This window comes from Lissotriton helveticus, chromosome 12, assembly GCF_964261635.1.
Source record: "Lissotriton helveticus chromosome 12, aLisHel1.1, whole genome shotgun sequence".
Classification (NCBI taxonomy): domain Eukaryota; kingdom Metazoa; phylum Chordata; class Amphibia; order Caudata; family Salamandridae; genus Lissotriton; species Lissotriton helveticus.
The window spans coordinates 47949405-47974522 of NC_136073.1; the positions used below are offsets into that span (position 1 = coordinate 47949405).

At 49.1% G+C, this 25118-nt stretch overlaps 1 protein-coding gene across 7 annotated transcripts in view; it reads left to right on the forward strand.

Annotated features, from left to right (window-relative positions):
* LOC144798712 (protein phosphatase inhibitor 2-like) overlaps positions 1-25118 on the forward strand; it is a 728862-nt gene that overhangs the window by 290799 nt on the left and 412945 nt on the right. For 5 of the 7 annotated variants that reach the window (XM_078669725.1, XM_078669723.1, XM_078669722.1 and 2 more), the window contains one exon: positions 12826-12900. The exons of the other annotated variants lie outside the window; for them this stretch is intronic. In XM_078669725.1, coding sequence (XP_078525851.1) covers positions 12826-12900 — 75 coding nt within the window. The remainder of the gene's footprint in view (positions 1-12825; positions 12901-25118) is intronic. 7 annotated transcript variants of the gene reach the window in all.

Consider the following 25118-nt stretch of genomic DNA (forward strand, 5'->3'; position numbering starts at 1 on the left):
ATTTGTTATATTTCACACACTTTGTCCTGGACTGGTTTTCGAGTTGTTTGAAATACAATTCTATGAGCCCTCCAACAGGTGTTTCTCACACCACAAGTGTGCCTCAGCCACAGGCGACTCTCACCGTAGGATTCCTTTTAGAGGTTAGCCTAAGGTTCAGAGGTCTTTTAGAGGTGCTAACCTTTAACAATGTTCCTGATGCTTCCATGACCCTCCTTCAGGTGTCTCTCTTACCACAGGTGTGCCTCAGCCACGGGTGACTCTTACCTTAGGATCCCTTCTAAAGGTCTGCCTAAAATTCAGAGATGTCTTAGAGGTGCTAACCTTTAACAGTGTTCCTGATGCTTCCATGAGCTCTCCTGCAGGTGTCTCTCTCACCACGCGTATGAAGTGATCACTATCTCATTGGAGATTTGTTATATTTCACACACTTTGTCCTGGACTGGTTTTCGAGTTGTTTGGAATACAATTCTATGAGCCCTCCAACAGGTGTTTCTCATACCACAGGTGTGCCTCAGCCACAGGCAACTCTCCCCTTACGATCCCTTCCAGAGGTACAACTAAGCTTCAGAGGTCTCTAAGAGGTGCTCACCATGAACCAGGACCTTAATGCTTCCATGAGCCCTACTCAGTGGCGTAGCGGGGGAAGAGGGGGGGGGGGTGATCTGCCCCGGGCGGCACGAGTCTTGAGGGTGGCAGCCTCCCTCAGCTCTTACCTGCCGTTCTCGGACAGCAACAGCAATCGCCCCTCTGTGTCCCCCGCTCTTCAATCGGCCGTCGAGGGGAAGCAAATAGAAAAAATCCTTCCAGCACCCACTTCCCCCTCGCTCTTTGATTTGGCCGCAGCAGGGTGGCAAACACGGGGACTGCCACAGGCGGCTAAAGTGCTTGCTACACCACTGGCCCTACTACAATCAATTAATCAGTGGGTTTTAAAGCGTGGCTTGTCACCCCGGTGGGTCACTGGTGGGTAGTGGGAGCCTCAGTCGGTGGTTGTTGGCGGTCGAAAAGCCAAGTCTTGTGCTGCTTCCTGAAGTCTTTCAGAGATGAGGAGGTATGCAGGTGGGGGGGTGGTTGTTCCAGGAATTGGTGGCGAGGTTGAAGTAGCGCCCTCCACAACGGGTGCGGGGATGTGGGCCAAGGCTAGGGGGAGGATCGGAGCTCTCTGGTTGGTTGGTGGAATGTCAGGCGGCTGTTAAAGTAGGGAGGTCCAGACTTGTGGAGGGCTTTGTAGACGTACGTGAGGAGCTTGAAGAGGTATCTTTCCTGGACGTGCAGCCAGCGGAGAGGACTGAGATGAGGGGTGACGCTGGGTCTTTTGGGAGATCGAAGATGAGGCTAGCTGCGGAGTTCTGGAATGTCTGGAGGCGGTTCAGGAGCTGTTTGGTGGTTCCGGCGTAGAGTGCGTTGCTGTAGTTAAGTTGTCTGGTGATGAAGGCCTGGATGACTGTCTTCCTGGATGAGACAGGGACCCATCGGAAAATCTTGCGGAGGGTGTGGAAGCAGACAGAGGAGATGACGTTGATCTGCTGCTTCATGGTCATATGGATGTTCAGGATGATTCTGAGGTTGCATGCATGGTAAGTGCCCGGGTGAAGGGCCGAGTGCTGGAGGCCACCATGTGTGGTCCCATGGAGAAGGCTAGTTCCCAATGATGATGACCTCTGTCTTGTCTGAGTTGAGTTTGAAGCAGTTGGTCTTTATCCAGGTGGCTATGTGGGTCATGCTGTTTTGAAAGTTGGTTCTTGGGGTGACGGCATTGTCTTTTTAATTTTTGTGTTATTTATTGATAAACTTGCACATCAAGTTACAATGTACATAGGCGGGGATTCAGAAAACAAATGATGGATGGAATGCTGACAATGCAAACATTCTCCCCAGTCAAAAGATCTGGGTTAAGTTCATCGTTCTTTTGCTCACTACGCCACCCCAGTTTGGACCCAGCCATATGCAAGTCAGTCTTGACCCTGTGCTCCATGGGAACAGTCCAGACCGAACTGCCTGGCCAGGTCCTCCCTGGACCGGAAACAAGCATCCTTGGACCGGTTTCAGGGTATGTCACCCTTCTTCAGCCAGGCTAGCTTGAATCCAGTGGCACAGTGAGCAAGGGACCCACGTCTGGGTATACCCATCCCACTTCGGGCGAAATGTTTTACAGCAAACAAATGTTGGACGAAATGCTGACAATGCAAACATTCTCCCTAGTCAAAAGATCTGGGTTAAATCCATCGTTCTTTTGACCACTACGCCACCCCAGTTTGGACCCAGTCATTTGCAAATCAGTCTTGACCCTGTGCCCCATGGGAACAGTCCAGGCCAAACTGCCAGGCCAGGTCCTCCCTGGACCGGAAACAAGCATAGATGGGGATTCCGCACTCAAAGAGGAAAACCACATCTGTTACATGCATCTTAGGAACAATTGTACATAAGCAGCTCATAACAGTACCTGGAGCGAAGTGACAGGAAATGGAGTGAAACGGGCATAAAAAATCAGCCTGGGGAAGACAAGTGCTGGTAAGAGAGGACGCAGGAAGCCAGCAGAGCGCATGGAGGGGGAGGTCACACTCTACGAGCCATCACTGGCAGCTGCCGCGGGCAGAGTGCCGTGGGGGGCGTGGGAGAGGGTGCAGAGGCCAAAGCGCTCTGGCGCAGTAGGTAAGAGATGAAGGGACCCCAGATGTTAATCGGGCAGAAAGCTGCCGGCATCAAATCCCAGAATTCGGAGAGAAGTGTCTGACAACGCGCATCATCCTCAAGCCAAGCGCTGACCTTGGGCGCCGGTCTCTGACCCCAATGCATGGCGACCCTGCGCCGTGCGAGAACGAGCAGCATAGCAGTGAGCCAGCGGGAGGCGTCCGGGCAATATTTCACAAAGCCTAAAAGACAGCGCAGCGGATCTGGCTTGACAGGTGTAGAGGTGATCTCAGTGATGGCAGTGCACACATCACGCCAATATGCAGAGACCTTTGGGCACAGCCAGGCGAGATGGGAGAAGTCAGCCGCGGCGGCAGAGCATCAGGGACTTCTATCGCTGGGACTGAGGCCCATTTTGTGCAGCTGGGCAGAGGAACGATACAGTCTATGCAGATATTTAAAATGTATGAGATGCAGGCGGTAGTTAGGGGACAGACATTTGGTCTGCTTGCAACACTACAGCCAGACCTCCTGCGAGAGATCGGTGCCTAGGTCCTCACTCCAAGTAGCGCAGGCGCGGACAGCATAAATCTGGGATGTCGCCAGCGTGAGGGCATAAAGTCTAGAGACCAGTTTGCGTGGGGAGGCGGATGTGTATGCGAAGTCGAGGGCAGTTAACGGAGGAGGGGGCTGAGGAAGTTTATTTATTTATTTGTCTGTTTTATATAGCGTGCAGCTACCCCAACGGGGTGTCCCGTCGCTCATGCTCAGAATACTAGGTCTTGTCCCTTTAGCAGAAGAGAAATGCTTTCAGCGCTTTGCGGAACGGTAATTCCTCCTGGATCTGACGGAGGAAGATGGGAAGTTTGTTCCAATGAAAGGAGGCGCATACTTGAAAAGTTCTTCCCCCAGAGCGAGCTTTTTTAAATCTGGGGGTGGTCAGCAGAAATTTGGATCGAAGGGATCTGGCATTGCTATAGGGACGGAGACAGGATGAGAGATAAGCAGATCTGTGTCCTTTTATTGCCCGATGAGCCAGAGTCAAAGCTTTGAACTCTGCCCTTTTATGGACTGGCAGCCAATGCAGTCTCCGCCGATGAGGCGATATATGCTCTCGGAGGGAGATGCCACAGACTAGCCGAACCGCGGCATTTTGAACTATTTGTAGTCTGTTGCACAGACCAGAAGCAAGTCCGAGATAGAGACCGTTGGTATAGTCCAGGTGTGAAGTGATTAATACCTGGACAATTGTTTTCCTGGTTTTGCTGGGAAGATAATTGATGAGTTTTTTAATCATCCTGATTTTAGAAAAGCAGGTGGCGGAAACTGCATGAACTTGGCTGTGGAAGGAGAGACTGGTGTCCCATCTGACTCCAAGGTTTCTTACTGATTCCTTGGGTGGGGGGCCAAGCTCAGATCAACTGGCCACCAGAGGCTCGAGTCCAAAGGGGAAGGTTGATGGAAAAAGAGAACCTCGGTTTTTCCTGCGTTCAATCTCAGGAAGTTGTTGTCCATCCAGCAAGCTATGTCACGGAGACAGTTTTTCAAAGGGTCACAAGTGGTCAGGGTGGGATCATCGTATGAAAACAAAAGCTGTATGTTGTCAGCATAAGAAGTCACCTTTATTCCTGTCTGGGAAATTACCTCGGCTAGGGGGGAAAAATAAACATTGAAAAGAAGAGGACTCAATGAAGATCCTTGGGGAACACCCCATTTGAGCGGACTGCTTGAGGAGGTGTAAGGTGGCGTAAACACTGCTTGTGTACGATTGTACAAAAAGGAAGAAATCCAGTTAAGAGCCCTACCCTGGATGCCTATTGAACGAAGACGGTCCAACAGGACAGGGTGAGAGACGGTGTTGAATGCTGCAGAAAGATCCAGCAGCACCAACACCGCCCTTGAACCCCTGTCCAGTGTCCAATGTACAGAATCGGCCATCTCTATCAGGGCCGACTCGGTGCTGTAACCGGATCGAAATCCGTGTTGGGAGTCATGGAACAGTCCGTGAGTTTCTATAAATCCGGCAAGTTGCTGGTGCGCCAGTTTTTCAAGGATCTTGCCCGGGGCAGGAAGTAAGGAAATGCAGGGTGCATCTCCCTGCCGGACGCTCTAAGTTGGTAATACAGCAGAGTGTCCATGGGGCCAGACTTGGCTGGAAGGGAAAAAAAGCCGCCGGCCGAGTAGAGGTCCGATAACGTGGACAGCCCCCGGCGCGTCGCACGTTTGACCATCCCTGCAGTTTGCAAAGGGGGGAATACCGAATTGTGTGCGATGGGCATGGCATTGGCGGAGAGCGCACTAGCACCAGAGTATCTCCGGAGGCCCTCCCAGGCCCAGCTCAGGGTCTCCACAGTGTCGTTCTCACCGCGTGGGGTTTTTGCCGGGGCAAAGATAGCAGTCTGGAGCGGAGGGGGCTGCAAGATCAGCTTCCACCGCCACGTGAGGCTGAAAAGGCGTCGGATGCAGCTAGAAGTTGAGGAAACTGGCTTGGGCGCTAAGGGCATATCATTTGAAATCTGGTGCGCCCAGTCCGCCACACGATGAGGGAAGCGTGAGGATATTGTAAGCGATTCTAGGCTGGCGCCCGGCCCAGATAAGAGAAATAATAAGGGAGCGAAGTTTATGAAAAAAATGAGCCATGAGGGGGATGGGGATGTTCAAAAACAAATAAAGAAACTTCGGGAGCACCACCATCTTGGCGATGGCTATACGCCCCGCTAGGGACAAGGGCAGGCGCCGCCAGAGGTGGATCTTAGTTTCCAACCAGTCCACCGTCCGGCCGAAATTCACCCTCCAGAGTTCATCCACGTCCCTGCTGAGCCAAATGCCCAGATATCTAGTGGGCCCGACGTCCATACAAACGGATAATCCAGAGTGAAGGGAACAGTGGCGTCCATCAGTTGGAAGAGAATAGGTTTACCCCAGTTGACCTGGATTCCAGACAAACCACCGAAGCGCACCACCTCTCGGACCATGGGGCCAAGATTTTCTTGGGGGTTGCGGACATAGAGTGTGACGTAATCCGCGTACATGGAGACAGCCAAGGCACGAGCTGCAAAGCCGAGACCCCTGTGGGTGTGATGCTGCTGGAGCCTAGCAGCGAGGGGCTCCATAGCTACAGTGAAGAGCATGGGTGAGAGTGGACATCCTTGCCTTGTGCCCCTAGCGACGGGGATAGGCTCAGTGATCTGACCGTTAATCCGAGGCGAGCTGTAGGGAGAGAATAAAGAAGGTGGATCTTGCGCAGAAACACTGGGCTGAAGCCTAAGCGAGGGAGAAGGTAGAAGAGGAACGACCACTCAAGAGTATCAAAAGCTTTGGCAGCATCCAGGAGGGCAGCCACAGCCGGGAGTGCAGGGTTGATTTGATAGAGAACTGCAAATATAGTCCGGAGATTATGTGACGTGGCACGGCTGGGGATGAAACCAGACTGGTCTGGGTGAGCTATCAGGGGCATGAGCGGAAGAAGGCGGGAGGCCAACAACTTGGTGAAATTCTTATTATCGTTGTTGATGAGAGACAGAGGGGGATAAGAGTCCCGGAGCTCGGGCGACTTGTCCTGCTTCAAGAGAAGCGTTAACAGGGCGGAGGAAAGTGGCCGCACTCAAAGGTGTCGTTGTACATGGCGGCAAGGTAAAGGACTCGAAGGGGCGCAAAGGCTTTGTAAAAGGATGCAGGTAAACTGTCGTAGCCCGGAGCCTTTTCGCCAGGCAGACCATTATTTGCTGCCAGGATCTTCTCCTTGGAGAAGGGTTCGTCGAGGTACTCCCGTGGCTGTTGCCCAGCCAGAGGAGCTCCAGAGTGTCGAAGTATTGGTCAAGGATGTCATGTGAGGGCGCAGCCTTAGCGGTGTAGAGTTAAGAATAGAAGGCGGTGAATCTAGCCACCACCTCCTCTGTAGAGGTCATTTTGTCCTGGCCACCATCCTGGAGCACTGTGATATAAGAGGTAGCATGAGGCTGTCGTAGGAGATTAGCTAGAGTCTTACCCGGGCAATGCCCCTCACCAAATTGGCGCGTCCTCGCCTCCCTACCCAGAAAGGAATGTTCCCTATTGGCCTCATCATTAAATTCAGAAAGTTTACCCCTGAGCTGCGCAAGGATATCGGGGTTAGGGCTAAGAGAATGCAAAGAGTCAAGAGCCTTGATTTCTCCCTCCAATCGTTCAAGATTACCCTGAATAGAGCACAATACGCCAGCCTGCTTAGAGATACATTCGCCCTGAATCACCACCTTAAAACCTTCCCAAAGTGTGGAAGGGGAGTTGACAGAGCCGGTGTTAAAGTCCAAATAGTTCACAATTGTGGTTTGGATCTCGTCACAGAACACCGAGTGCCGGAGTGCATTAGGGGGCAGCCGCCAGGTAAACATGCACCGCGGGGAGTGCAGGTGGAGCAAACTAAGGCAGACGGGAGCGTGGTCAGAAAGGGTACGCGCCATATGCTCTATGGAGGTGAGCAACGCAAAGGCGTCCTGATTGGTGATCCAGAGGTCCAGGCAGGACTAGCAACCCAGAGAGCCCGTAGTGCAAGTGCCTTCACACGCCCCTGGGTGGGTGTGCCTCCACGCATCAAGTAGTGAGTTGTCGGTTAGTATGGAATGAAGGAAAGAGATGGAGCATGGGGGCAGAGCGTGTGGCCCAGAACGATCAAGGGTGGCTAAAGGTGTAATGTTGAAATCGCCCCCCCAAAGCAGTGAGGCAGGGCTCAGGGAAGACCTGCGCAAAGAATTCAGGGTCATCGGAGTTCGGACCGTATATCGCTGCTAGGATCAGGGGTTGGGCCAGGAGAGTGCCATGCAGAATGACAAAGCGCCCCCCCAGGGTCCACAATGACCTTCGATGTATGCCAAGGAAGCCCTTTGCGCAATAGGATGGAAACCCCGCGAGAGTAGCAGGAGGAGTGAGTTTCGCCCCAATGTCTAGAGAGAAGCCTGGAGGATGTAGCGGGCAGCTGGTAGGTCTCTTGGAGGAAATAGATGTCAACCTTGTTTCGGATGAGGTGGGCATGTATTAGCAGGCCTTTCAATGGTCATTGAGACCGCGGACGTTCCACGTCCAGAGTGTGGTGTCCGTCATATCGCTGTGCCATGAAAATGAATGGCGGATGAGGACAGATGCAAAAGGGAGGCAGATGTGATTGGGAAGGAATGGGCAGTGCAGAAGTCAATGTAGCAAATGACATGTCACAGAAAAAATTATGGAACAGTGAAACCAACAAGCCTCGAAGAGAAGGCAACTATCCCAGTTACCCCCCCCCCCCCCCTCCCACCACCCACACCAACCTCCCAATCAGGTTGAGAAACCATCCCGACCCACCCAGGTGAACCCCAACTAGAAAGGAGAGAATCAAAAAGAGGCAATGTCAAAGAGCCTAGCACCCCCCCAACCCACCATCCACTCCAACCCCCCAATCAGGTTGAGTTCCCAGTCCCACCCCCCAGGGAAACCCCAACTGGGGAAGGAAGAATCACAAGAATAACAGGGAGTCATCCCATGGAGGCATGGCTCTGCCAGGTGTATGCCCCCGCCACAGGACAGGATGGCCAAGCCAAAGAGAAGGGAGGATATTAATTACTATAGCAATAAACATACGGTGCAACCCCCCTGCACCAAGGTGAAATCACAACAGAGCATAGCAGGAAGCGAACATCAATGAGCAATCGGGGGCCATCAGCAATTGTATAAAGTAAAGTTGAGGAGGGACAGCGTTCAGAGGGGCCGCAGGCGCCCCGCAGTTGTAAAATGGGCTGAAGAACACAGACAACTGTGACCGGTAAACATGAGGCACACCTGGTGCAGCTACAAGGACACGCAATAGACAAGCTGCAATTAAGAGGCCATCAAGGCGACAGATAGTAAAGCAGTGACCCCAACAGCGATGGCTAGAGTCAGTCATTGTCACTCGTGCCACCCCCATCCACTGGCCTGAAACCAGGCGAAGGTAAGCGCTGCTGCTTGTCCAGTTTCTTCACGTAGGCCAGGGCAACTTTCGGCTCAGTGCCGCTTTTAACACGCAGTTTGGCCGGATAGGCGAGGGAGTAGGAGACTTCATGTTTCTGGAGCAGCCGATTGGCCGGGCAGAATTCGCGTCAGGTGGCCTGCACTGCCATTGTGTAGTCAGGGTAAAAAGCAAGAGAGTTCCCATGATGACGGATTTCACCTTTATCTCGGGCAGCGCGGAGGATCGCATCACGGTGCTGGAAGTTCAGCAATTTAGCGATGATTGGGCAAGCAGGCAGGCCAGGGCCCGGCAGTGGACCCAAAGAGCGGTGCGCCTGCTCAACAATAAAGACAAAGGACAAAACATCACCAAAAAGATCTCGTAGGGGTTGCTCAACAAAATCCTCTATTTTGGTGGTGTTGGAGGATTCAGGCACACCCGTAATGCGAAGGTTACTCCTACGGGAGAGCACCTCCGAATCCTTCTTTTTATTTTTTATAAGTTACAGCACTTCGTCCATCTGAAGTAGCTTTTGGTGTTCTCCAGCAAAGGCGTCCTCAACGTCCGAGACACTCGCCTCCACCTGCGACAGCTGCACGTCATGGGAGTCCACCCTGGCCTTGACTGTGTCTAGACAGGCCGCCAGCTGGTCAAGCTGAGCAGCGATACCAGAAAAGGTGGCCTTGACATCCATCATGATCGTTTTGAGGTCATCTTCACGCGTCTGACCAGCTTCTGATTGGGTAGTGGATTTACCAGTGTCCAAAGCAGCGCCATCTTGCCGGGTCGATCTGCGCTAATCAAAGGCCGGCTTGGGCTGTTTAGGGTCTGCCTTTCCCATGCCTGAGCCGCCACAGCCAGCCGAGCCCCCCACCCCAGAGCAGGACAGGTGCAAGTAGAAAATACGCCCAAACACGTAGTCACTGTGGGGGAGGCAATGGGCTAATGCAGCCAGAGCGGGGTCCCAGACAAGGAGCTGCAACGGAGTCAGTAGGCAAACCAGTGGTCCAGTTAGGCACAAGCCAGAGCTGCGAATGCGGGCCACGCTGGGCAGGGCACCAAAGCAGCAAGCGCGTGCCCAAGATGTGGGGCGATGCAGCGCCACTGCCGGCCGCCCTCAGGATATGGCCGTCCGCAGGAGGAACAGGCATAGGTCCCCACTCGAGAATGAAGCAGTGGGAGAGCAGGCCGAGGGCGGAAGATCAGATAGGAGGCGGCCCAGAGGCTGAAGCGGCTGAAGCGGCACCCCGGAGAAGAGCAAGCAGGCACAGAGCGGGCCCCCCGCAGCAAGCAGGAAGCCGGTGTGCCTCAAGGCAATGGAGACAAGACAGTAAGGCTGCAGCAGAAGGCTGTCAACCAGGGGGAAGGGAGCAGGAGGGTAGCTTGGGGATCGCCGCCCGCATCGCGGGGCCTGGATCCGGACGGGAGAGGCTATGAGTTAGTAAGTGCCAAGTCAAGAGCTCACAAGCAGGGAACGTAACCACAAGCTCTGCGGTATGGCACACCGCCCCCAACCCCGCAGCCAACTGCCACACTCACTGCACTGTCCTACCAGGCAGCAGCATCCATTGGGCAGCAGTCACCAGCAACGAGGCTCCCCAGCCTCGGCAGTACAGTCCAGGCAGGATCGTATCCTCGCAGCACCATGTTGAAGCCCCAGGCTGCGCCCTGACGGGCCGGCCTGACTGTCACACGCAAGCGGGTGTCGTCCATCAGTTTCTCGGTGCCGGGGACAGAGCGGATGCCAGCAAGGAGATCAGCTAGAGCCCTGTGATGCAGTGGATCAGGATCAACAGGGGTGGAGGGTCAGCGCCCCCTCAATCCACAGGAGGATGACGGATAGAAAGGCTTGGCCGGCAGAGCCCACTCAAAAAAGTGCGGCCATCTGGCAGCCGGCTAAGCCACGCCTCCCGGTGTCGGCATCTTCTGTGAAGGATAGGACAAGCTGGGTGTCGTCAGTGTAGGAGAAGACGTTAATTTCATGGGTGCGGGCGATGTGTGCCAGAGGTGTCATGTAGATGTTGGAGAGAGTAGGGCAGCGGGAGGAGCCCTGGGGGATATTGCATATGATGTCTTTGAGTGCGGAGGAGACGGGTGGTAGGTGGATACTCTGTGTTAGGCCATAGAAGGAGGAGGAGGTCCAGTTGATTGTGTTGCTTCTGATGGCAATGTGGGGGAGTCTGGTAGCGAGGCTGTGGTGGCAGACGGTGTTGAGCGCTTCTGATAGGTCAAGCAGGAGACGGCAGGTGTTCCACCTAGGTCGAGTAGGCGTCTGATGTTGTCAGTCGCTGAAATCAGGGCGGTCTCAGTGCTGTAATTGGTTTGGAAGTCGGATTTGGAAGGGTCAAGCTGGTTGTTTTTTTCAAGGTAGTTCATGAGGTGGTGGTTGATTGCCTTTTCCAAGACTTTGGCAGGGAAAGGGAGAAGCGAGATCGTGCACTAATTTTTTAGTTCTTTGGTGTTAGCTGAGGGTTTTTTCAGGAGGGGCTTGACCTTGGCGTGCTTTCAGGTGTTGGGTACGGTGGCTGTGGTGATGGAGATGTTGAGGAGTTCTGCGAGAGAGCGTGGAGATGATGTCTTCACATGAAAGCTGCTTCCAGTCAGTGATCCCTTGGTAGTAGAAATCGTTGGTTTGGGTGCGAAGGTTGTTGAAGTAGGTGGGCTGGGGGTCGAAGTTGCTGTAGATGTCAGCTATTTTGTGGTGAAAGAAGTCACAATGGGCTTGAGAGGGGTGGATTGTGTTCTCTGTAGCGGAGGGGCAGGAGAATTTTATGACGATGCTGCAAAGTTCCTTGGTATGGTTGGCGCTAGCCTCAATGTGGGTGTTGAGGGCTTATTCTTGGTCTCTCTGAGACAGTGCTGATAGCTGTTGAGTGCGGATCTGTAGGAGTCGAGGTTGGTGGGGGGCTTTTTAGATTGCCAGTGTCTCTCAATTTTCTTGCATTGCTGCTTGAGGATCAGTAGCTCTGTGGTGAACCATCTGGCTTGTTTGGAGGCTCTTCTGATGGTTGAGTTCCTCCGGAGGGCAATAGTGTCTGCAGCTAAGACGATCCAATTGGAGAAATTTAGAACGTCTAGTTCGAGGTGTCTGATGGGGCGCGTCTTTCTTCTTTTAGAGTGGCTGTCCAGAGGGTTCTGTGACCTGCCCTAGTTGCGGCGATGGTAGGAAAGGAGTCTCGCCGGGGCTTCTCGCAACCCGCTGATGGTGCAGTTGATGATGCTGTTGTCCATCCAGGTCAGCTCGGTGGTGTGGGAGAAATTGGCTCTGCCGTAGGTAGAGAAAATGGGGTCCAGAGTGTGTCCTGCTCTGTGCGTGGGGGTGGGGGTGGTGACTAGTTGTGAGAGGCCGATGATGCTCATATTTTGAAGAAGCGTGGTGGAGTTGGCGTCGTCTGGGTCTTCTAGCTGAAAGTTCAGGTCACCCTGGACCCTGGAAGATGTAGTGGTTGGAGTCAATTGCCAGGGGAGGCAACGAAGTCTGGGATGGAGCTGCAGAAACTGGGGTGGGGGCAGGAGGGCTGTAGCTGAGGGTTCCTCTGATGTTGGCATTGGCTTCTAGTTTGATCTGGAAGTTGAGGTGTTCCATAATAGGTGTTGTATCATCATCGAAGGGGGTGCAGTTGAGGGAGTACTTGTGGATGATGGGGAAGCCTCTGCCGCGACTGTCAGTGCAGTCGTGGTTGATCATCTTGTGCCCGGGGGATGTCACGATGTTGGGTGCTGATGTGGGGGTGAGTCAGGTTTCAGTGATGAACATATTGTTGGGTGTGAGGGTAGTGATGGTGTCTCAGATTTCTGTGGCTGAGTGCAGAGGGATCTTACGTTGAGTAGAGCGCAGTGCAGCTGTGGCTTGTGGCTGGGTGCTTGCTGGGAGGGTACAGGTGTCCCTTCTTTTCCTGGTGCGTACTACAGAAGTCCACCACGTTGTAAGGCCCCTCTGCTACAGCGTCAAGATACTTCTTTAGGGGTGAGTTGTTTGCGCTGTACTAAATATCCACTAAAATAACATAACAGGACTATCATGTGACTCAGTGTTACATGAACTTGCCTTTTCCAGTCCTGGTCTTTCCTTTTGCAAATTAATGTTTTCTGGGGTGCTGTGCTGGGCAATGCATTCAATTGATCTAAACCAGGATTACCAGCCTCACAATACACTGATGTGGAAAATGAAAGGCCAGGCCTGTAGACTAGATGTAGTGTGGCGTGAAGTCATATGGTACAGGTTTTCGAGCTAATGTTTTTTCTTCTAGAATTCATCAAGAAAAGGAAATCTCATTACAATGAGGGGCGATTCCTGTCCCAATCTCCACCGGCCAACTTTGAAGGTATGTATGTACTCACCCACAAGGTATCAGGCCAGATATACAATTAGGACTATTTTTCAGATGGAGGGTCAGGTCGTGGGGATTCACTCCAGGGATTTTATTCTATCATGTATGTCAAAAATTAGTAGCACTGGAAAGTAGATTTTTCTTTGTTGAGGGGTCAGAGGAATATACTCCTTTCCTCTCCTGCCTCCCTCTCCCTCATTCTTCTTAACCTCTCTGTACACCTTATTTCTTTTTTATATGCCCATCTCCCACTTTCTTCTCTGTAACTCAGTTTTTATGCTCTTTTGTCTCCTCTTGCTCCTCTTTTTTCTTTTCCCTTCCTTAACTGTATCTCTCCTGCTGTTCCCACCTCAGTTTCACATTTACCCCAGTCTACCCTCTCATTCCCAGTCCTATGATTGCTTCTCCGGATGTTGCCACCAACTTCCTTCGATCTATGTGGAGACCCTGCAGGTTAGTAGAATCTTCCACTGTTTGTGCTCCCTGCTGGACTTGGGGTTGGGTGTACCTGTTCTTTATGCAGCTCTGGAATCCATTTTGCTAGCCCACCCCTTTCTCTGCCTAGGGTGCAGGTTGGGCATGGGCATTCTCATGTGCTAACTGCTACCTTTCAAGCGTGTGGGTGTTGCCCTGTTTTGTCTCTTGTTTGGCTGTGGTATGCCCTGAACTCACTGCTGAGCTTATTAAGAGCAATGTGGTACTGTTCTGTTGTTTTGCTAACCCTTTCCCTGGCTCCCTCATGCTGCTGTGAGTCTCTTCTATTGGATGTGGATTCTCCCACCAGGGTAAAGAGGTATGCTGTTCTGTGCATTCTCTCCTGTGTGTGCTTTCTGATAGGTTGTGAGCCCAGGTGTGCCTGCATGGTGTGCTTCACTGGAGTGCCACCTTTTTAGTTACTGGGGTGTGGGCTGGGTCTGGGCTTCCAGCTCTGCTCCCTGCTTGGCTTTGGTCCCTGTCTTGTTGTCTCTTGTTGACCACTTCACCCCCCTTCCCTACTCTGCTTGCTAGGAGCTGTGATTTGCTTTTGTGATGTTTGATCAGCTCTTCATTGGCTTCCTAATGGGCTTGAGGCATTGCTGGTTTAGCGCTGCCTTATAATGTTGTGGTTCTCTGCATTAAATCTGGATTCACCCTCTGGGATTGTGGGCTGGATTTAAGGCGACAACCATGTGCTACCTCCTGGGCTTGGGTTTTGGTGTTCCTGCCCTTTGTGCAGAACTGGGGTCTGTTCACTGGTGATCAGAAGGGTGCCCCCCCATTTCATTTGGGGGGTGTGGGCAGATATTATGCTTCCTCTTGTGCTTCCTACTGGGCGTGTGAGGTGGAATTTTTAGTGGATGCACCTGTCTCTCATGACTGTGTGTACCTCTGACTCACTCTTGAGCTTCTTAGGGGTCGTTGATACTTCTGATGATGTTTGGTCTACCCTCTCCTGGCTTTCCACAGAGCATTGGCTGTGGTGTATCCGTTTAATGTGGCTCACTGGATTTACTTGTGCTAATGGACCAACGCTTTTTGAGGTTGTGGTGTGGTCTATTTGTATGTTTCCTTCTCTGCATCCTGCTGGGGTTGGGGCTTGTGAGATGTGTGCCTTGTATTTATTTTTTAAATATCTCTTTATTGCATTTTTTGAAAACTTGCAATGATGGGTATACAAGTGTAGGAAATTGTTTTACTGGTTGAGGGGGTTAAACCCTACTCAAGCTGCAATCTCAATTTTCGCAAGGGTGAAGTCATCAGCATGCTCCAAATTTAACCTGTGTTTAACCCTTTGGTAGATTGGCACAAGCAGTCAGGCTTAACGTAGAACCAATGTGTAAAGTATTTATGCAACACTTCATACAGTAATAAATTGAAAACACAACACAAGGAAAATCCCACACCAATTTAGGAAAATAGAGTCAAATGTAATAAATTGAGACAAAAACGACAAAAATCCAGTCAGTAGACCCGGAGATATGCAGTTTAAAAGATTTAGGTGAAAAGACTGTGGTTATTTGGTTGCATCAAACTGGAACAAATTCACAAGTTCAGGACGACCCAGATGGAGTGTGGGTGGGATACAGGGACTAAGTTAGGCCCACTTAACAAAGTACCTTACATCCTGGGTTAGTAGTGTTGCAGGATCCCCCATCAAGTCTGCATCGCGCAGCAGTCGTTCCGAGGAGCTGTGGGGCTGAAATGCAGAGTTCTGCTGGGTTCAAGGTGGTTGGAGCTTTCTTTGTCTCTGAGGCGCTGATCAGGAAGCCAGACAGCTAGTCCTTTGAGTCACTGTGGTGTTACTGGGTTCAAGGTGCAGGTCCAGCCCTTCTCACTCAGGCAGCAGGGAAGCAGAGAACCAGTCCTTCTGAGTCTTCCACGGGTCCAGAGGTGTACTGAAGAGTTGGGTCTGAGGGTTCACTATTTGTACCTGGTGCCCACTGCGAAGTAGGAGAAGGTTCTGGAGGTTTTCACCTGCAGAGGTGTTTGGAATTTCCTGTCTCCCTGCCCTGGGCCCAGCTTATCTAGGAGAAAAAAGACTAGTGTCAAACCCTTTGTATGTGTGCTTAAGCAGATCATTTGTGAAGTGAAAGCATGGTAGGTGGTAGCTCCTCCTCCTTATCAAGTCAGAGATGGCCAATCCTGACAACACATATTTACCCTTTGTCTCACTGTCTGAGAGCAATACACAAACACCAACTGCTAGCTACAGCTAGTCATGTGACCCAGGATACCGGCTGCAGGCACCAGAAGTCAGGATAAGAAATTGAAACATTCTAAAAGTGGCATTTTCAGAGCTGTATCTTAAAATCCAACTTTACCAGTAAAGAGGGGTTTAGTGTACAAATCTTTAGATACCAAACTTGACATTCCTACCTGCTCCCAATTGAAAGTTATCACTTATTAAATGTAATTGGGTACCCCAGGTTATCCTATGGGAAAGTTAAGCCTTGCAGTAGTTAAAAACAAATGTGAGAGTTTTTCACTACCAGGAGATGTAAAAGTTAAAAGTACATGTCCAGCCTTTTATATACACTACACCCTACCCTCTGAGCTGTGTATGGCCAACCTTAGGTGTGACATATATATATTAAAAAGGAAGGCTTAGGCCTGGCAAAAGGTTTATTTTGCAAGGATAAAAGGGCAGGTTAAAACTGCAGTTACAGGCTGCCATGGCAGGTCTGAGACATCTTTAAACATTGAATTAAGTGGGTTGCACCATTAGTGCTGCAGACCCACTAGTAGTATTTAATTTACAGGCCCTGGGACATCTAGTACCATTTTACTAGGGAATTACGAGTAAATTAAATGTGCCAATGGGGTGTAAGCCAATGTCACCTTGTTTAAAGGCGAGAGTACATTCTCATTTGCACTGGTTAGCAACGGAAATGTGCACAGAGTCCTATAGCCAACACAAAAGTGATAATTAAACATGGAGGAGTAAGGCAAAAAGTTGGACAACACTCTCAGCATTATAGTTATCATGTAATAGTGCCCTAGGAAAAGGTGACAGACAACGCAAACACAGAAACACTTGTGGTTATGTATATAGAGTCTTGTAGCTTTAATTCACCCAAAGACAATATAGGGGCACATGTCCAGGACTAGAACTTGCAGTGGCGGTAATATCAGGAATGGAGGGTGGTTGATTGGGTTGTAGGATTCATGGATGTTATATCATGTACTGGCATGGATGGTGTTTTAGGTATAGTAAAGTGTACTGAACGATGTTGAGAAGTATTGGGTTATAGTGAAATAGTGAGATGTCTTGTCAGCCTATTTAGGGGAGAAATTGGGGGTGGGGCTGAGTTATACATGAGAGGAAATCGGAGCAACCATATCCTAAAACACAGCAAGGAGCCACCCTATATAGTGGACAGTGTCCTGGAATATATCTATGTGTAGCTGAAAGCCTTCACCATTTTCTATAGCAAAATCCCGACTCCAGAACTCGAACGGAACTCGAACGGAAGAAATTTGATGTTAATACTTTGTTCATGAGCAAGGCTGATCTTACCCTCATTCTTCAACGATGTTGCCATTAGAAACAGGGAGAGAAAGCCAATAGGCCCCCTGCAGCCCAACTTAGACAGAGGTACTCCCAAAATTAATAACACATATGTAAGGAATTTGTCCAAGATCTTGGCAAACTCTCTTAAAAGCACATCCCAAGCCTAATACATGACTCACAGGTGGGACTCATACCTGCCAGCAAATCCAGAAAGTATCTACGCCTTCTCTAGAACATATTGTCATCAGTGAGAGATAACCCTGATGACATGATCACAGTCTGGCTGGATGTCATTTGACCGAGTCTAATGGGCGGTCCGAACCTCCTGGCTAAATGAATTGGCTATATGACAATCCATTATACAGATAGACTGTGGAGGCTTCTTCTCAGACAGCTTTCTGATTTCTCAGAGGATGAGGCATTGTTTTCTGTCCTATGTAGTTGAACTGCAAAATTAAAGGCGGCAGTCAGAATCCATAAAGCAGGGTTGACACAGCCACTCCATCGAAGTCCCTAATGCGTGCGGATGACATTCTTTTTCCAATCAAAGAACCTGAATGTCCTTCGCTAACTTGTTTGCCCTTATTGACTTCTCCTCTTTTTAAAGAATTAATCAGGGTAAAAGAAAAGGGCTTCGGATCTCAAGGGGATCAAAGAAGCCCAATGCAGATGCATGTGTCTTCTGGTGGATGACACAGTGACTGAAATGTTTAGGTGTCTTGATCAGTATGAGCCAGGAACAAATGGTCTTGAACAATTTACAACCCCTGCTGGATAAAATGTACAATTACTTTGTCAGGTTTAAACTCTTTATGATGAAATAAGTTATGTGTGTTCTTCTTCCAGCACGCTTTGTTTTATGTACATGTTATGTCCTTTGATACCCCCTTTGTCACTGTTTACTTGCATGCATTCTAAAATGACATTGGTTTGAATCACTTTCTTATTTACAACACTCCAAATTATGAAGCACTCTGATACCCATTTGGTTCGCACTATACAAAACTTTATGAATAAAATTAAAATAAAATAATGGTAGTAAAACTTGTTGGGAATGTTGCCCCTACCGATCCCCTTCAGATTGTTGAGAGACATGCCAACCAGGATATGGAAATTTGTCTGGGTTAGGAAGAAACCACACCTCCTCCCTTCACACATCCTCAAAAGCAGGAGGGTTAAGACTCCCTGAGATGCACTCTTACCATCTGGCTCACCAACTGTCCTAGATCCCCTATTTCCCCTGTAACTGTACCCATCTCCAGCTGTAAGTGCTCTTTGAAACATATAGGCCATATACCGTACCTCAGCTGCTTTAACTAAAAGAAGCCCATGCAAGGCCCTTTTCCCCTAAGGCCTACCCTTTGCTAGATTTCTGGAAAGTAGCATATAATCGACTTCAGGTCCAAAAATATATTCACACGGGAGTCCTCATCCGGGACAATGTAAGCTGGTGATTTGGGAGCAAAGTATTTCAATGACAATCATTGGAATCCAGCAGTGTACTCACTCAAAATGACAATACAGGGTGAAGCCATGAAGTCCTCTGATCACATCAGCCTAGACTTTGACATTCCCCCATTACAGATCTGGTGACACTGGCAACCCACACACTGCTTAAAGGGCAGACAAAGCCATGGATCAATTGTTCTACAAGTATCAGGTTTGTATAACACACTAATTACAAACCTATAGTACATGGTTGTTGAGTAAGAGACTAGAATTAGATTACAGACCCTTCTACACACAGACTACTCGACAAAAGATGGACCTCTGTCCTAGAAACCCACAATAGAGGTGAGGGAGCACTCCTCAAATACACTAGTTAGAAGACACTACGTAGCTGGTACTGGACCCCAATTCGGCTCTTCAGGGTAGGTTTAGTTCAAACAATCTCTATTGGAGGTTCGGTTTGCAGGCTCAGTATATGTTACACATCCTCTAGACATGCCCCAAGCTACTCGCCTAGTGTTGGGGGGTTCTGCAGGTCCTGCAAGCTATGGGAAACCACCCTTTCATCCCTTCACCAAAAATGTCCCTTCTGTATGACACCTCACACTGTAGCTATGGGATGGCCACTGCACTATCTACTGCTAAGATTTGAATCTTCTATCACTGGAGAACCAAAGACACTCTCACAGTGACGGAATGGTCCGCAGCACTGTTCATTTAGCAGGACATTAGCACCTCATATACAGACTGAAAGATGCATGGCACTTTTCAACTGCATATGGGGTTCATGTCTGTCATATTGCAATGATGACTATTGCAATGAGGACAGCATATAGTACTATAGACCACCCTAACCCACTTCTCACCCCACTATCACTGCACATGAAACACGGGTGCCCTGCTTTGGTCAATACAGGGTAATCTGGGGGATTATGTGATCTGATCTCCTGTACTAACCTACTTTGTTTGTTAGGTCTCGCTGAGCCAGCGCATGCGCTGCTCTGCGAGACATTTAGTGTGTGGGCTTTTAAAAGTCCTACCACACGCTTTTGACTGGCATAGAGCGTGCAGTTACGCGCACAATGACGGGCAGAGGCGCCATATGGCTTTCCTCTCTCGTCATGGTGCGCGCACACCACCCGCCAGCCTGCGTGTTTTTTTTGTCTCAGACGTCCACCCTTAATTTTCACCCTTTCTCCCGTGGGGTTCTCAGCTGTGTCCCTTCCGGCTACTACTGTGTGCATAACCCCGCCCCCTACCTACTTGTTTACTTTTTGCGTAATGCCTTTTGCATACCGGTGTGAGTGGAACAAACCTTTATCTGGCTATAAATTATGATGCTGGTGCTTACATTATTTTACTTACACTTGTTTTTTTTTTACTTTTGTAATTAATTATCTATTCTTGTGTCACCTAGATATCAGTAGTGGCTCGCAAACCTACGGAAAAAGATTCAAAAGGCTGTGTGTGCAATACTATAGCGTAGCTTTCTTTTCACGATTTACCTAAAATAAATTTGACATTAAATTATATTTTTTTTATTAGAAGCTCTGTACTACTGATTTCTTGAAAATATTCACTTTATATTTCTCATGCTCATATATTTAACATAATTATTAATGTAAACAAAAATATGAATACATTTTGTTGGTGTTCCTCTTTAGGATTACGTACATTTAAAAACAAAAAATCGAATTTTCTTTTTAATCTGCTTTGAAATGCCAACTAATTAGTTCACAATCACATTAGCGGGGCTCTTTTCCCCAACACACAATAGGCCAGTCTCACCGCCTACCTGGTTGGGGCTCCGCTGTAACTTAACTTGATTAAATTAAGTAATCGTGGTGAATGAAGGGGATCGCAATTTTATGACTGCTTGAGCAGCACCTGAACTGTCTCGCCTGCCCACACACGGTGAGGGGGGCAGTACCATGGGCCGGGGTTGTGAGAAGGGATGGGGCGAGCCTCCGTGCGTCCACTGCTCACACATACCTACCTGCCAGGCTGCCAAGCGTGCGAGCGAGGGCGCGCCACGCACCAGAGTGAGTATGGATGGGGGTCTGAACTCATCAATGTATACATAATTTCTACATTTGTTGCAAGTTTGCCGGGTGTTAGTGCAGCTCGCCGTTCGGCCTCTTGGTGCTATATGCAGACAGCACTTTAATATCTAATATAATACTTTATACTGGTGTACAGTCGGCGATCTCACATTGGCCCTAGTCCGGCGTGACTAATTTGCTTTCTATGCATTTATTTTAGCCATTTGATGTTATGCTGACATAGGGCCTGGGAGCGCAGAGTGTTTTGGAGACTTCCGCTTTTTTAACAGGTATATCTTAAACATTAAGTACTGTACACAGCACTTTAGTGTAGTTTAATTCTGGACTGAGCACCATACAGTAGTTTTTTTTTAATGGACTGTTTACCTTTTGCAATGGGAGGCCCAGGACGGTTTGAGCAGCGTAACCCAATTTTTTTTTATCAAGTGCCACAACCAGGGTGCGCAGGTTCTAATGCCAACAACCCAGAGGCATTCTGGTAGTTGTAGTCATTTTTCTATTAAGAATCACAGAAGGCAGAGAATGAATCTGTGGTGGTGAGCTGTGTGCACGCGATATGGAAAAATACTGCATCTAAGAAGGCCACTTTTTGCGAGTTAAAGGCGCCAGCTGCTGGTCCCCACTGCAGGCAGGTGCGGCACAGAGCTGCTTATAGACATGGAATTAGATTAGCGTTGCTTTAAAACTGCAGCTGAAGCATCACAGACTGAGGCCTGGACTTCAAACAGCTGCGTAGACACTCCGCTTGTGCCCAGCAATGCTTTGTACTGAAGACAGACGCGGGCAAATGCATTGTGAGGTACATGCAACCGCGCTCAGCCTCACCCTAACTGTACTGAGTGACGCCCTACTGCACCTAGTGGCAAACAACTCCAGGAAGTGATGCACAGTCCCACCGGCTGGCACGCGCACTAATTTAATAACTGTACTGCGTGGCACACAACTCCGAGTGGTACCCAAACAGCACATATCTGTCGTTAAGTGGAATTCAGATGGAGGGAGTGGCATTCAAGTCTACCGGGAGGCATGCATTACCAAGGGGTGCCCAAGTGCTTAGTTTGATCCAGTGGTTTCCGGTGCTCGGCACCAGCACTTAACTGTCAGACCGGGACAATGACAGCGTACATGGTGGCGCTGTCAGTCGAATTCAGCGATAAGGACAACACCTGTTTAATATTTCAATACACAATAAAGCAAGCATTGGCATAGCCAATAGGTCTCGCCTTTGGGGCCCTATAAGTATTTAGTTATGCAGCACAATATCCTTCGTGCAACAACATCAACTGTTGCATGGCTTAACACTTAAAAGGTCCCAAAGGCGAGACCTATTGGCTATTCCAATGCTTGTTTTACGTACCTTTGTGGAGGGTTAAGTCTTGCATTGTGTCACCCCTCAAGACAGCTTTCTGTGCAACCAAATGGGAATGGGGCAAGGCTATTGGAGCCTTGTTCAAAGCCAAATAGTCTTGGAGCTTCTCCCTAAGGGTGGCTTTGCCCATAGGGAGTTTATATCTACAGATATCCATTCTCCACCTCTTGGACATTACTATCGTATGGCCTAAATCAGTTGCACTAGGGAGTGACCCAAATTCACACCCTCCAATATTGCATATCTATGTCTCACTTGTAGACCGTGTGGCGACAAGAGTAAGAGTAAGAGGCATCAACCTGTCAACCCATTAAAAGCACCTTAGTGACCAGATTATATAAAAAGCCAAGTTTTAAAGGCTGGATACATTACTCAGGACCGAGTTCAATGTGAGGAAATAGTCTATGCAGGAGCAGGTTCCATGTGTGCATGACACAAAGGTTTATTATTTGTCTTTATGGTGCATGATGCACCACAGGTAGACATGGCTAAGGTTTTCTGTGATGTCACGAATAATTGCCCTGTTCCTCCCATTTTTTATGTCCACAGGACCATTTCAGTCCAAAACCAGGTCCATTGCAAGATTTCAGTCTATCCGTATTATTAGCTTCGAGGGCCCGAACTCTGTGAGAGAAAAGAAGAAGGTTGCCTTGGAGTCATTAGGGACAAACATGGAATCCAAAATCTGGGAACAGATCCCAAGGTATTTATTTTAGTGAAGATGTTCCTCCCAAATCGGGTCGGTCTGAGTCTTCAGCACAGTGAACTGCAAAAACATATAGAAGAGGATGTTACTCCACATCTTTTGGAGAAGGAGAGGAGGATGAATGAGTTTCCATCTGTGCCGTTTCTGTAGGTCATTGTGCCTTACTGCTACTGATAACTCTCCCCACTCAGTCTCTCTTCAGTTTGACAGATTCGGTCGGTGTGAGATTTGGTTCCTCTATGAATGCAATGTCAGGGGCTGTTGTAGCTATATATGTTAGGACTTTCTTGTGCTGAATGTAGCGGTCCATGCTGGTCACGTTAAGAGAGAAAAGGTGAGAGTTTTATAGTGGTGCAAGTTCCCGTAGACCTGCATAGTGAAAGTGGACTCTACCTGTGGGTGCTTCTCAAGAAAAACACATGCCTTTCTTACGCATAGCATCGGGGGAAGGAAAGTAATGTGGTTGCAGAGAGGAAGGTGGATATGTCACAGGGAGTACGGTAAAAGGATGCTGATTGTGTGGGTGTTGAACCCTGAGATACCCAAAGGGGCAACTAATTGAACACTCCGTTTTCAGAGGACAGAAGAGGAAGATGGGAGAAGGATTAAACCTAGATCAGTTGACTGGGGGTGAGTGCTTGCAATGTTCAACACTCCGTCCATCATCCCCTTGGTTTTGCTTGGTTTGCCCTAAGTTGGCAGGGTATCCCCAGATGTGGGTCCCTTGCTCACTTTGCCCTGGATTCAAGCTAGCCTGGCTGATGACAGCTGATTAGCCAGAAATCTGTCCCAGTATGCTTGTTTCTGGTCCAGGGAAGACATGGCTTGGCAGTTCCGGCTGGACTGTTCCCATGAGGCACAGGGTCAGACTGATTTGCATATGGCCATGTCTGAACTGGAGTGGCGGAGTGAGCTAAAGAATGATGATGGATTAAACCCAGATCAGTTGACTGAGGGTGAGTGCTTGCACTGTTCAACACTCCGTCCATTATCCCCTTTGGTTTTGCTTTGTTCGCCCTAAGTTGGCAAGGTATGCCCAGACGTGGGTCCCTTGCTCACTTTGCCACTGGATTTAAGCTAGCCTGGCTGAAGACGGCTGATTAGCCAGAAACCGGTCCCAGGATGCTTGTTTCCGGTCTAGGAAAGACATGGCTCGGCAGTTCAGGTTGGACTGTTCCCATGAGGCACAGGGTCAGACTGATTTGCATATGGCCATGTCTGAACTGGGGTGGCGGAGTGAGCTAAAGGATGATGATGGATTAAACCCAGATCAGGGTTAGTGCTTGCAATGTTCGACACTCCGTCCATCATTCCCATTGATTTTGTTTTATTATAAATGAACATCAGTTTGCGGACGTTGGCAGAGGAGCGCTTTGCTGTCATTTGCACGGTCTCTACATGCTAATGCTTTGACCCAGCAGCCCGCTGATATCTCTGAAAGGGATGTCCAGCTTGTGAACAGTCCCTGGACCTACATTCTTTCCCTTCAGGTAATGGGGGTTGGATCATCCAGTACGGGGATTCTTGGCAGAACACACATACGTCCCAGACACTTAGGTTAGGGGATGCATAGTAGGTGTATGCCAAGTTTCTATATTGTTTTATATGCTTGCCTCTATACTTGGGTTTAGCATGATGGTGGAACTTTTCATTCTGTTCATTGTCTTCGTACTTCTAACAACTTTCATTTGCTTCTGTCAGTTGATCATTGCAGCACATATATTTTATACAAGTATCATGTTGGTTTAATAAATATTGAAAACGTCCCACTGTGTATTCCTTGTATATTTCTCTGAGAAAAGGAGAGCACGAGTGACTGAGCAAAAGGGTTCTAGATCTGTTACCACGATTCCTGAGTGATCAGTGTTGTCATGTTCAGAGGTTCCCAGAACCATTTGCCACCCGGCTAAGGTTAAGGGGGCTTGTGGTGGCACTGTGAGCTAGCTGGCTGATAAGACAAGACATCCTGAGGGGATGCATGGAATCAGTCTGGCACTGTCCCAAAGGTTATGCTTGTCCACAAACGTGCAGTTCCTACTGTATGGTGGAAACTACATGACATGATGCCACCAACTTTGCTTGGGTTCTTAATGGTTTGCCTGAGTAGTTCAATCATGCCTTCTCAGAGACCCCCTACTTACCTCCTAACCAGAGACGTCCGTGGTGGTAGGGAAAATCCTCCTCAGCTGAGTAGATAACTCCTGTGTATTAGCTGTAGATTGTTCAAGCTTGAACTCTTAAAGGATCTAATTCCCACTGTGTTTACCCACTCTGTAATTCATTTATAATAATTTCTGACAACGACAATGATCGAGCATTAAACATTGCAGAGAACTGCAGATGTGCTTACTCTGAAACTATTACACCATGGTCTCACATGGATGTTACCTTCGTGGTTGAAGCACATGAAGCATTTAGGACCGAGGTATTCTATTCGTGGGTTACATTCCTGGCTGCAGACGTTACACAACTATTTCACACCTACACTGAGGATGAAATACCAGATAACTATACTCCATATGAAGAGGTAGAGACACCTCTCACTTGCCAGGAAGACATACATTGGTTTAAAGGTGCCTTCCCATACACAACAGCAAACATTAGACTCGGTCCTCTCAGCAATGAGGGAGCAAC